The sequence below is a fragment of the Phaseolus vulgaris genome, chromosome 1 (assembly GCF_000499845.2).
Source record: "Phaseolus vulgaris cultivar G19833 chromosome 1, P. vulgaris v2.0, whole genome shotgun sequence".
Classification (NCBI taxonomy): domain Eukaryota; kingdom Viridiplantae; phylum Streptophyta; class Magnoliopsida; order Fabales; family Fabaceae; genus Phaseolus; species Phaseolus vulgaris.
In genome coordinates this window covers 6,499,595-6,512,601 of record NC_023759.2, presented here as the reverse complement: position 1 = coordinate 6,512,601, position 13,007 = coordinate 6,499,595, and the positions used below count along the sequence as shown (strand labels likewise).

The 13,007-nt window shown below is 29.3% G+C and overlaps 2 protein-coding genes and 2 non-coding genes across 4 annotated transcripts; 3 read left to right on the top strand and 1 right to left on the bottom strand.

The window, feature by feature from the left end:
• Positions 1 to 2,111: 2,111 nt before the first annotated feature.
• On the bottom strand, positions 2,112 to 5,275 carry LOC137813387 (uncharacterized). Its single transcript, XM_068615592.1, has 4 exons — positions 4,999 to 5,275; positions 4,810 to 4,906; positions 3,276 to 3,496; positions 2,112 to 2,615 (listed from the first exon to the last, which is right to left on the bottom strand). The coding sequence occupies exons 2-4, from the start codon at positions 4,897 to 4,899 to the stop codon at positions 2,309 to 2,311; spliced, it is 618 nt and encodes a 205-aa protein (XP_068471693.1). The 5' UTR covers positions 4,900 to 4,906; positions 4,999 to 5,275; the 3' UTR covers positions 2,112 to 2,308.
• Positions 5,276 to 9,332: 4,057 nt separating this feature from the next.
• On the top strand, positions 9,333 to 12,540 carry LOC137813386 (rRNA 2'-O-methyltransferase fibrillarin 1-like). The gene is made up of 7 exons (XM_068615591.1): positions 9,333 to 9,465; positions 9,892 to 10,244; positions 10,325 to 10,420; positions 10,531 to 10,608; positions 10,697 to 10,873; positions 11,818 to 11,886; positions 12,196 to 12,540. Exons 1-7 carry the CDS (start codon positions 9,450 to 9,452, stop codon positions 12,370 to 12,372), a joined length of 966 nt encoding a protein of 321 aa, XP_068471692.1. The 5' UTR covers positions 9,333 to 9,449; the 3' UTR covers positions 12,373 to 12,540.
• On the top strand, positions 11,168 to 11,238 carry LOC137816753 (small nucleolar RNA snoR60). The gene has a single exon (XR_011081867.1). It is a non-coding gene; the product is annotated as a small nucleolar RNA snoR60 (small nucleolar RNA).
• Positions 11,447 to 11,517, top strand: LOC137816752 (small nucleolar RNA snoR60). The gene has a single exon (XR_011081866.1). It is a non-coding gene; the product is annotated as a small nucleolar RNA snoR60 (small nucleolar RNA).
• Positions 12,541 to 13,007: the final 467 nt, after the last annotated feature.

Sequence of the window (13,007 nt, the reverse complement as noted above, 5' to 3'; positions counted from 1 at the left end):
CATGAATTTTATTTTATTGTATATGGCAATGCTTTCATGAATATTTTGAGAAAAATATTGATAAAAATATAAAAAACAAATTAATTTGATTATATTATAAAATAATTTATTATTTTATTTTATTTTATTTTTTTAAAAAAATTATTATGTTAAACATCACTATGAAACTTGATATATAGATTAGGCTAATACCTCATGTTTCAACAATCATCTACCACCACATGAAAAAATATTATTAAGAAAAGTGAAATACAAGCAAATACGAAGATATTAGACCAAAACCCATAAGATAATTTATTACTTCATGATTCTAAGATCTATTTTAATTCATGGTATTGTAAACAATAATTATTATAAGTGAATGATTGATTATTTTAAGTGAATAATCAATTATTTTGGCTGAGTTTAAACACGAATTTAATTGATTAGTTTTAAGCAACAAGTTTTAAAACTTTTTAATTAATTATATAATCTATTTTATAGTTGATTAGAAACTCTGGATTATAAAATTAATTAAATTATTATACATGCATGTATTGTTATAAGTGTTCTAAATTATTGATGAATGATAGAATAATTCATAGAGTAATTAAGGTTGTAAAAGAAATAATCCTACCAAACACAACAAACATCAACCTACTGACCAATTTTCTATAAAAACTTTTTTTTTTTAATTTAAGGGCTATTTACAAGCTTCTCCGCACACACATTATGATAAATGGTATAGTTGAATTTAGTAACAAAAAATATGATGTCAAAGTAAAGGTGCAACAAAAAAAAAACTCTAACTACCAAGAAGTCTTTTTAATAATTATTTTTAATTTAATATAACTTCAAATATTTTAAAAAAAAATTCTATAAAAAAATATAATTACTTACTATTCACGCAAAAATTGAATTTAAATTCATAAATATAATTTTTACCATTTTTATATAAAAATCGCTATATTTATTACTAATAAATTTTAATTAATAAATAAAAAAATTTAATTAATGAATAATAATTTTTAATTAATAATAATTAAAATTATAGTTTTAATGTATTTATAACGTTATTTGTAAATGTAATATATTATTTATAATATTTTACCACTAATAGTAAAATTATAAATTTATTGAAAAATTAAATTAATGATAATAGTCCTTTACAAAAAAAAATTAATAATAATAAAGTTATTAATTTATTATTTCTAATATAAAATTAATATAATAAATATTACTTTTTTATTACTAATTTAATTATTAAAATAAAATTTAATACTAATATTTTACATTTATCAGTTTTCTAACATAAAATAAATTTAATAAATAATATTATTATTATTGTTATTTTGAATTTTATTTAAACTAACAATGATTAATTTATTATTTTAATACATAAAACTTTTTAAATCATATAAATTAATTTGTTTTAATACTCTATATAATATTTTCAAATAAATATTTTTATTATTTTTTAAAACAGTTTTTTTTTTTAATCAGTTGAATTGAACTTCCATTTTTATCTGTTTTCTTACCACCCTCTTAATTATTCACATCTAGAGTTGTCTTCTCTAGCATTTTTACTTTTAAGAAAAACAGGTCAAGTTTTTCACAATAACAAAATATATGTTTCATTCTATTCACTCCTCTATAAGTAATATGACATAGAAAATGGTTAGGACTTAGGTTAAACAACAATATAATAACTTAAGAAAGCCACACCCAAAAAATTTAGTGTGAATCAGAAAATATTTATAATTTATTGTAACTTTATATGGAATGCAATGTTCATGGTAAGTTATTTATAATTCACTGTAAAGTCTTTTAGAAGTAATATTAGAAAATATATTTTAAGTCAAATATTCACAAATTTTACATTTTGTAATGAATTGCAGAAAGTTAAACTCATCTTGAAATAGTGTCTCCCAATTAAGAAAGATTTTATTTTCTATTAAAATTTTATATATATTTACAAAGTTCTTTGCAGCATTATTATAGTACAACTTCAATACATTTTCACAACAAATAAATAACATAATTGTTATATTACAGATAACCCCAGAAGCCTTTAAAGACTAAAAACATTTCAAAAGGAAGCAAAAAGATCCATATCTATCACAAGGTAGCCCTGAAGGATTAAAAGATAGATTTATAGGAAAGGAATCCAAATTATAAACAACTATGTGTTTCTGCAGTAATGCTTAATCACAGAACAATCATTTAAAGTATGTACATTCAATATTTCATGTGAATTGTTCAGAATGATATATTAAAAGGAAACTGCAGAAGTAGCAGTTCAACATTTATTTCTACTCAGTAGTAGAGTTCAGGAACTCCCCTTCAATCCTGAATCAGCATCATAATAGTTATCAGAGGAGGCTGTGCCATATTCACCCTTGTCAACACCACTGTCTTCTTCCTCAAAGAAGTCCTCGCGAGCATTGCCTGCTAACATAAGGGCAATCAACCACAGCAGAGATGAATCAAGGGACAGAAAGGCACCACCTCCAAGGAGACCAGTTTTGGCTGTAGGGCATTCATATTTGACATCATTGTGGACATTTCGTGTCAGGTGAAGTTGTTCAGTGATTGTTGGCCATAACAGCAAAGCTGCAGCTAATCCAGCGGTGAACCTAGGTAGATACACCATTGCATAGAAGAAAAGTCATTTATGAAAAGATGAGAACAATATATAGATTAGAATGTCATAGTTATCTCCTTTTGCAGTAACATTAATCAAAATTCAAAACCACAAATTGGTAGGCTCCAATATTTCCTGTGATGATTTGTTCATGGAATGCATGGTATTCCCAACATCAAGTGTAACTAACTAATGTCATTATGGTCAACAAAACCATCTTTTGCAAGGATTTTACAGTGGTGATTTACTACTCTTAGTTCATCCATTACCATTCTACATTTAGCATGTCCACAAAATAGGTGTATTCTTCTTGGACCAACACACAAGTGTTTTGTTAATTGACCAAATGCAAGCTCATTTTAGATGTTACATTGAATGAATCTCAAAGTAATGGAAATAAATAGGCTGAAAAATCTATGGCACACAAAATAAGCATGTTAAAATAGCTACTCCTTTTCACACTGAAGAATAAGATCCAGAAATGTAATCTCAAACAACACCCCAAGAATGAACTAGTACAATCAGCAGTATCTATCTTTGAATCTTCCATTTCCATGAACATTGTAAAACAATAAAAAATTATTTATATCATGCATTATAATTTAATACCTGAAGATTTAATCATGAGAATTGATAAGGAAGCAGTACTTACAAAGAAATGTTGAAGAACACTGTGAAAGTGGTGTGTTTAAACAGAACCCCTTGTGGAATTGACTTTCCTTTGTAAGGGTAAAACAAAGACAGATACCCTACCACAGTGGATGCAACAAGAAATGCTACAGAAAGATACCCCAATACAACAGTTCGATCCGCCGGGTACTTGCAGGTGACAGAGACACCATCCAAACCAGTCACAGGTATTCCAGCAGCTGGCTGTAATGAAATAACAAAAGTATCACTGCTCAATACAGAAAAAAAATAGTGAGTTAACAACAAGCTTCAGAAAGAAATCACATTGAACCTACAAAGAACAATCACCCTTCACACAAGGGACACAATACGCTCATAATTGTGCATCATGTGTTATAAATCCATTAGATTACCTCATATATGAAATGCACTTGAGAAGCCAAAACCATAATGATTTTTAGTGATGCAAGAAAAACCTCCAAACTGTTTGTGCTCAGTTCCAAAAATATGTCTAGCCCCTTTCTAAAACATGTGTTTTACAGATTTCAAATTTACATTCCTATTTAATAAATGTTTGTTAATGTATATATTAATGTATGTATTATTAACCTTAAACATCAATAGTTTTAGAACTGTGTTAACAATTTGCAAAGAAATTCAGGAGTTCTTTGGTTTGTAAACACATTTTCCATCTCCATTTGTTGTTTTTATTTTCTGAAAATAGTTTTCATTTTCAATTTGCTAAGTTTTAGAGAACTTCCTTTGATTTTACTACTTTTCTTTCATTTTCAACTTTTATCCAAAACCCATTGTCAACGGTTCTGAGGTCAGCTATGGAAAACAATAAGAAAATGTGAGACCCGATTGTTCATGATACTAACACAATGAAAAGAAAAGAAAAAAAAAAAATTTATTTTCAAATTTTGACCTTTTCCTTTTCAATTTTTTTTTTCCTACTTCTTAACCAAGCATATTTTCAGCTTTGTTTTCCATTTTCTTTGAAAAATAAAATAAAAAATACTCAAAGTAAACCGACATATAATTCTACATGCACTCCGAGTGTTATTCTTCCATCAGAGTTGAAGTTTTATCCTACTAACACATGTTGACCTTCAAAGCAAATCTATATTTCCCAGGTTATTGGAATGAAACATAAATGCTAAGGGTGAAACTGCAATCCTGCTTCTTGGAGATCAACACCAAAAGCAACTAAACAACTAAATCTGAATCTTATCTAAACAATTTCCCTACATGAAATTGGAGAAGCTTTCTTCAAACTGGGTATGTAATTGTAATTATGGATGAGAAATTAAGGTTTTATAAGTGCCCCAACCTGCAGTTAGGACCAGATCAAAATTTTCTGCAATATCAAGGTCTTGACTCCACAATCTTAGAAAAATAATACTTGAACAATTAAAACAATCATTTGACAAATTATATTATAATAATACCAATGATGAAGTCATATTTTATGCTTAAATATACCTTTTCCATCTAAAATCTTGCTAAAAATTCTTATAAATTACTCTTTAAGAATTAAGATGTTTGAATGTTACCTTCTTGTTTTCAGCAACAACTCCCAAAATGAAGGACACCACGCCCAACACAGATACGATCAGAGACATCTGTTTCATAGTGGCAGCCATAGTGCCCCTGCAAAAACCCAATTCAAACGTTAATTTAAACGAACACAAACAGAGAAATCTATGAATAAACAATGAAAAAGGGAATTCGAAAGGACGCGCCTTTTGCAAATATCTTCACAAAGACTAAAACTTTGACAATTCCCTCTGGTTTCGCACCTTTGGGTGGAGAGAAAACGCGTATAAATGGAGAAAGATACAAACAAGGAGCCAAACTTTCGGTTACAAACAGAAGTCAACAAGACTTTGAAGATTAATCGAATTTGGATCACATTTTGGGTAAATTCATCTTCTCTTTCTACATTTCTTTTTCAATTCTATCAAGAACAAGAATGGTAGTAACTAATTACAGCTGTTGATGTTGGTTAGATAGAATCATGTGTTGTTTTACCCTTTTCTTGTTTTTTCATTAAAACAACAATTATTTAATGTGCAAAAATTATTTAATATGGTGAATCTTTCTGTTTTAATTTTGTCCAAATTTGGTTCAAGAAATTATTAATTATAATTATTCATACTAGGTATGCCTCTATGGACATGTCTACTATAATCTATAACCATTAATAATAATTTATATTTATAACTATTAATAAATGGAATATTTTCTATAATCATTTTATAAATAACTTAACTGGTTGTAACCTACATAATCTATTACCAATTTTACTTTTATTAATATATTTTATTTTATTATTTTATCTTTTAAATTTATAATTATTTTTAAAAATTTAATTAACTGTTAACAATAAAAAGTTACTTATGATAAATTATAAAAATTACATATTTTATAATTATATTTTGTAAATATATTTTTTTTAATAATTATGATAAGAATTATTTTTTGTTATCATACAACAAATTGGACCTATGGTGCACAAAATTAATCAAAACATATTATTTAAATTATAAAAATATTTATAAATAAAAAAAAATATAGAAATATTTTCTCATTAACTTTTATAACATTATAATTATATAATAATAATACTTATAAATTTCAATCAAAATACATGAGAGTTTTTATAAAAAAAATCTATAAAAAAAAATTATAATAAAAATATGTATAAAAAATAAGTTATAAAAATAATAATATTATTATAATTTTATAAGTAGCTTTTTTGATAATGAAAATTAGTCATTTTTTAAATTAGATTATATTCACTTTTTTTTAATTAAATTTCAGTATCACTTTTCTCGGTAACAATTATCAAATAATACTTGATTTTTTAATCTTTGTGTTTGGTCCTTTCATAAAACAAAAAAATTATAAAGTAAGTGAAAAGTTATTTGATTATCATAATCATTTGTTAAATTTAATAAAAATCTAATTTTTGAATAAACTATTTTACCAACACAACACAAGTTCACAAGTGAAATATTTAATTTCCTTATTCTCAATTTCACTATGATTGGACAAGTACATTTTACTTTTAAAAATAATAATATTTCTTTCAATAAAAATATAAAATCACGTAAAAGAGCATTTGTCCATAGGAGAACATGCCTAATCAACATCAATTTTTGGATATTCTCTCTATTTTCGTAAAGAAAACTATTATCTTGAAGTCCATTTTAAGTATCTTGGGATACAAATGATAACATTCCAATGATCAATACAAAAAGTTTGCATTAAGTGACTCAGAATACTAACTATAAAAGACAATTTGGTATAGTAATGATAAGATAACTAAGTTTTCCAACCAAATTTTTATATATTTATGGATCAAAGAAAGTTTTACCCTGCCCTTAATTTATGATTTGGATATACAAGACTATCCATTAGTTTATAGTCAATCATACATGTCTTTTTTGAGATATCTAAAGCATATTTTCTTTAAGAAATTATAGCACATTCCTTTGATTAGGTTACTTTAATGCTCAAAAAGTGTTTAAAATTCTTGCAGCGTCATTATGTGCAATGATTATATAATCAACATATACTATTAAGTACACACATTTTTCGCAGAAGGTATGACAATAGAAAACTAGATTATTTGTTTTAATGTGTTTCCGTCAAAAGGTTTGAACAATATGACTAAACTTTCAAAATCAAGTACATGGAGATTATTTGAGACTATAGAGAGTAACATAATTTACAACCAAACTAGACTCTCTCTAAGCAACAAACCTAGGAGATTGCTTCATGTAGATTTCTTCCTCTAGATCATCATGAAAGAAAAACATTTTTAATATCTAATTGATGAAGATATCAATGGCAAATGATTGTCATGGCTAGGAAAAAATAAACACTAATAATTTTTGTCATTGGGGATAAAATATAGTTATAATCGAGTCCATAAATATGATTGTATCCTTTGGACCAATCAAGCTTAGAAACTATCAACTCCGCCATTTGGTCCAACTTTAATGGCATAGACCAGACGGAAACCAATCATCTTCTTTCTTGATGTAAGAGGAACTAACAACCATGTATGGTTGTATTCAAGAGTTTGGATTTCTAAATCATGGTTTGTCGTCATCCAATATGATAAAGTGCTTTTGTCATATTTTTAGTTATAATAGTGGAATATATAAAGGAAATAAAAGAAAAATAGAAAGGAGACAACTTGCGTTAGCTAACAAAATTGTAAATAGGATGAGGTTTATGAATAGAGTAAGTACTTTTACAAATAATAATGAGTCAACTCAATTCATGATTACTAGTAATCATGTGTTGAGTGATGTTTGAGAATGACCTGATAAAGAGGATTCATCTTTAAGCATCGAACTAGTCATTTAGTTCCTATATTGATAATAAAAGGCGATGATGATGATTCAGGTAGATTTTGTATGAAATTTTGGGTGTCAAAAGCACAAGGAACTAAAGTCTCAATTGATGGTATACATAAGGAGAGAAGAAAGGAGTTGGTTTAGAAAAAAATATCATTAACAAACATATAATATCTATTGGTTTCAAGAGAGTAATATTGATATCCTTTTAGAATGTTAGAATATCCTAAGAAGACACATTTGATGACTCTAGTTTAGAGTTTATCCAAACTTTGTGATGCTATGAATAAATCACACACAACAAAAAACACGGGGATAAATATGAAAGATGGCTCCTTTGAAAATAGAATTGAGTCAAGAACTTTATTGTCAAGAAATTTATGTTTTCCTTTATGTTATAACATCTTGTTGAGGTGTGCGAGGGTAAGTAGATTGATGTAACTGTCATGTAAGTAAACTTAAGAAGAAATCAAAGGAAAAACATTTTTTTGCATTATCACTTTGTAAAACTTGGATTACTTTAATATATGATTTTATTAAGAAAAGACATAAAGACACAAAAGTTTGTAACTATTTTTTAATAGATAAATCCAAGTACATCTAGAATATTTACCAATACAGTAACAAAATATATAAAACTAAAAGGTACATGCGACTTGGCTCCCAAATATCACAGTTGATGATAGAAAAAGGAAAGTTGTATTTGGGTTCACAGTGTCTAAGGAAACAAGACTTAACAAGTTTTCCTGATTGACATGATTCACATTCTAAAACTTGAAACTTATTAAGTTCATGAATTATCTTATTTAATTTTAACAAGTGAAAATAACCTATGCATTCATATAAAAGTTTAAGAGATGAAAATGTAAAATAAGACACATACGAGCGAGTTCCAAAGTATTACAAACCTCTAGATTCACATCCTTCACCAATCAACTAACAGGTAACACGTTCTTGTATATCAAAAGAATTAAAACCAAAGATTATTGTACAATTCAATGATTTGATTAATTTACTTACAAAAATGAGATTCAAGGAATAAACAATAACAATGATTAAGTTAAGTTAGAATTGATAAATTAAAAAAAATTGACAGTATTTTTTTTAAAAAATATTATAATCACTATCCAATCAAATCACTTATCAACACTCACACAATAGATAGTGTCGGATGATATTTGACATTATGAACTAAAAAAATTTAATGAAAACTTTATAAAATTAAAACTAATTAAATTTTTATTTGCAGACTAGAAATGAAAATTCACCTAGAGGAAGATTGGGTTTACTCAACTAAGAAGGGTTTCTTCTCACATCTCCATAATTTCTAACTTCACTTTCATTATTTTTTTAAAATGATAATTTTACCCCTTTAAAATGATATATATAATACATCTTAAAACAAGTTTTTTAGAATGATTTTTTTAAAATAAATTTCTCAAAACACATGGAATGCATTATAGAGTGAGCTTTTTGGAACAAGTTTTCCAGAATATAAATGATAACTTATGAACAAACTTTTTAGAACAACTCTACACAATGGGACAATACATTAGGAAGGATAGTTTAGTCTTTATATCTTGTATGGGTGCAGTTAGTAATTATAGAGGAAACAAAAGCCTTAACAGGTGCGGAAGGGAAAGAAAATGGGCCGGATCATTTGGGAGTGTTTGTGACCCATTAGGGTTTAGGTGGTGCTCCCATATGCGTCCTTTATAAATTCAAAACCCTATTTCTTAAACCCTAATTATCAACCTTCAGTAGCATTTCTACTGCTTGCGTTGAACATCACTTGTCACCGTTTGCAACCTCTGCTCTCTAAGATGGCTCCTCCCAGAGGTGATGATAAACTTTTTAGTGTTTGTTAGGAACAATAGGGTTTTTCTTTTCTTCTGGGCTTTCAAACGGTGTATTATATGCACTTCACATCGGAACTTTATGATATGGTCATTGCTGACAGATTCCTTGTTATGGTTGTTGTTGTTGTTCGTTTATTTTACATTTGAACTTTATGTCATGCTCTTCCTGAATCATAATATTTTCTCTCCTGTTTTGTGGCGTATGTTAATTTTTCTGTTTTTGATGAGAATATTATGATTATTGCTTAGGCACTTGGCATTAGAACTTTATGTTATTGCTTTGGTAACAGATTATCCTGCACCCGCCCCTCTGCATGGTTTTTTATTTCTTTGTAGTTTTAGTAATTTATTTAATTGATAGAAGAATGTAGCAGTGGTAACATTCTTTTTGTTTGACTTTGTGCAGGTCGTGGTGGTGGAAGTTACAGTGGTGGTGGAAGTTTCAGTGGTGGTGGTGGTAGTGGAGGTTTCAGGGGTGGTAGGGGTGACAGAGGTAGAGGAAGGGGCGGCGGAGGTAGAGGAGGAGATAGGGGTACGCCTTTTAAAGCCAGAGGTGGTGGGAGAGGAGGCAGGGGAGGTGGCCGTGGAGGAGGCAGAGGTGGTGGCCGTGGTGGAGGAATGAAGGGAGGGAGTAGGGTCGTGGTTCAACCACATAGACATGAGGGTATTTTTATTGCCAAGGGTAAAGAAGATGCCCTTGTCACTAAGAATCTTGTTCCCGGTGAAGCTGTTTACAATGAGAAAAGGATTACTGTTCAGGTTATTTTCTTTCTGCAGCACCCTGTTTTTTGAACTAGTAGATGAAGGATAGAATGTAATTCTCATTTTCATTTTTGCAGAACGAAGATAGTTCCAAAGTTGAGTACAGAATTTGGAATCCTTTCCGCTCGAAGTTGGCTGCTGCTATCCTTGGTGGAGTTGATAACATATGGATTGTAAGTTTTTTCATTCATTACCTTCGCTCTGATTTGATTATTTGCTTCTATTCATTATCCTAACATTTTTCTTCTATCTATTTGTGTCTTCTGCCTTGTACCTCGTAAAGAAACCTGGTGCTAGAGTCCTTTACTTAGGAGCTGCTTCTGGTACAACTGTTTCTCATGTTTCTGATATTGTTGGCCCAGTAAGTATATTTTTAAATTGCACAATCTTAGATTTGTGTCGAAAAATTAGAATGGCTGATTAAATGGTGCTATTCTTTGTATATATAGACAGGAGTTGTCTATGCAGTTGAATTTTCTCATAGAAGTGGACGTGATTTGGTCAATATGGCAAAGAAGCGTACTAATGTTATACCCATTATTGAAGATGCTAGACATCCAGCAAAGTACAGGATGTTAGTTGGTATGGTTGATGTCATATTTTCTGATGTTGCCCAGCCTGATCAGGTGTGGTTTAAATATCTTAATCATTCCTCTTGAGTGGCTTCAGCATCACATTTACTGTCTAAATATACTATTGCAAAACTGTAATTTACTTCAATCTCTTGTGCCATGTGATTATTGTTTCTTTGTTTCTATTCATTTACTCTTCTGTTTGGTTGGCAAACACTTGCATTGCTCTGTATCTTTTTCTTGTTTCTACACTTTTACATTTGTCAAACTTATATTAATTTTGTATCTTACAATTTGCAACTTGTTTTAATATTTTAATTGAATATTGTTTTTCAATTGGAACAATCATTGTATCTGACAAGTTACTGGGATTCCCCTTCAAGCCATTGTGTTTGATGCAGATCCGGCTTTCAGATGCACATTGATTTCGGGTGTTTTCATGTTGTTTTATAAAGAACTCTATTCTTTATGTAGACAGCCTCATTGATTTAAATTTTATTTTGCTCGTTTGTGTACCCGTTTTGAATCCTTAGGAACTGATTTTGTTTTTAATTCAGTTTTAATTTGTGAGTTTGATTAGTGTATTACTCAGCTTGTGTCAGGTCATTTTTTCTTACGAGATAATATGTGCATATGACGAGTTACTCGGATTCCCCTTCAAGACATCATGGATGATGCATACCCGAGTTTCCGATGCACTTCAATTTGTTTATATATATATTATTTCTGTTTTCTTAAACCAACAGTTTTCGACTTTTGTTTAGTTGCATTTCCCCTATTCTGTATCAAGGAATACTGTTTACTTTTTTTTTTGTGATGAATGTGGTATTGCATATGCATTTTTCAGTTTAGTTGTTATTTTTCTTTGATTTTTTATTTGTGGATTCTTTACTTTTTTACCTTTGCTAGAAATGGAAGAAAAAATCTCCCTTAATAGCATGAAACTTTTATTTAGCTTTTGCATATGCCTTGTTATGATTTTTTTGTGACCATTGCAGGCCAGGATTTTGGGGCTCAATGCTTCATATTATCTCAAAACGGGAGGTCATTTTGTTATTTCAATCAAGGTATGTTTCGTTCACTATATTAGGTTGTCTGGTCCATAAGCGGAGAACAAGTTAAAAAGGGTGATCCAAGATTCTCACAAACTGATGCTGTTTTATTAACTTGGGTTTTTCATATCACATATACAAGAAATTTGTGGGTGTGTAAAGGGGCTCATCCTATAATTAGAATACTGGAACTATATAGGTTTTCGTGATTAGGTTATATCAATGTTCTTGGGTATTCTTTATCGTTAACTGGTAGATGACTTGTTTCTTGTTAATTTGTTTTAATCGTGCTCACTTGCTAAATCACCCTCATTTGTATGTTAGGCTAACTGCATAGACTCTACCGTTCCTGCGGAGGCTGTGTTTGAAAGCGAAGTGAACAAGTTGAAGGCAGATCAATTCAAGCCATTCGAGCAAGTCACCCTTGAACCATTTGAGAGGGACCATGCTTGTGTTGTTGGTGGATACAGAATGCCCAAGAAGAAGAAAGATACTGCGTAGATACTGTCAGTAGCCAGTAGACGTGTACCAATCTCATTTCACGAGACTTTTGTTAATTTTGTCTTAAAAATCTGTGTCTTTCAAACAGCTCTATTTTGACCGGAACTCTTTGTACCTTTAATAGTTAAGTATTAATCAAGTTGTCTGCAGACAATATTTGCTGTTCAATTATTTTCTTGTCCTATTGAGATGCTAAATTATAAAACCAATTCCGAATATAGGTCATTCTGTAGTGTTAATAATTTATGATTTTACTGTCACTCCATCTCGGTCACCTTATTGAGAAGTAACGTGGCTAGAACTCCTCAAAATTCGTTTGTATTATTAAGATTTAGAATGTCAAAACTGATCCAGTTTGAACCTGGGCCAAGTCCAACTAAATAATTTATGGCCAAAGAGTATTTTATTTCAATGATTGGTTCGTAATCATTGTATGTGCCAATTGTAACTTGTTTGAAATCGATACCTAGAATGGTTGTTTGATAGTTAAAACAACCATCTATTGAATGGCTTTATCTATAGTGAAACAAATAAGTTGGTATTGTGATTTTAATAAAGATTATGTAAACAAAATAAAAGTAAGGGCGTTTATTGTATTGGGTATGCCTAATAACCTATCATAAATGGACAGACCA

Excerpts from the sequence above, each read along its gene's own strand:
- LOC137813387 (XM_068615592.1), bottom strand. The coding sequence starts at position 4,899 with ATGGCTGCCACTATGAAACAGATGTCTCTGATCGTATCTGTGTTGGGC. Across the intron at positions 3,497-4,809 it reads TTGTTGCTGAAAACAAGAAG|CCAGCTGCTGGAATACCTGT; the intron begins GTAACATTCAAA and ends ATTTCATTACAG. Across the intron at positions 2,616-3,275 it reads GTGTTCTTCAACATTTCTTT|GTTCACCGCTGGATTAGCTG; the intron begins GTAAGTACTGCT and ends GTATCTACCTAG.
- LOC137813386 (XM_068615591.1), top strand. Across the intron at positions 10,609-10,696 it reads TTTCTGATATTGTTGGCCCA|ACAGGAGTTGTCTATGCAGT; the intron begins GTAAGTATATTT and ends TTGTATATATAG. Across the intron at positions 11,887-12,195 it reads ATTTTGTTATTTCAATCAAG|GCTAACTGCATAGACTCTAC; the intron begins GTATGTTTCGTT and ends TTTGTATGTTAG.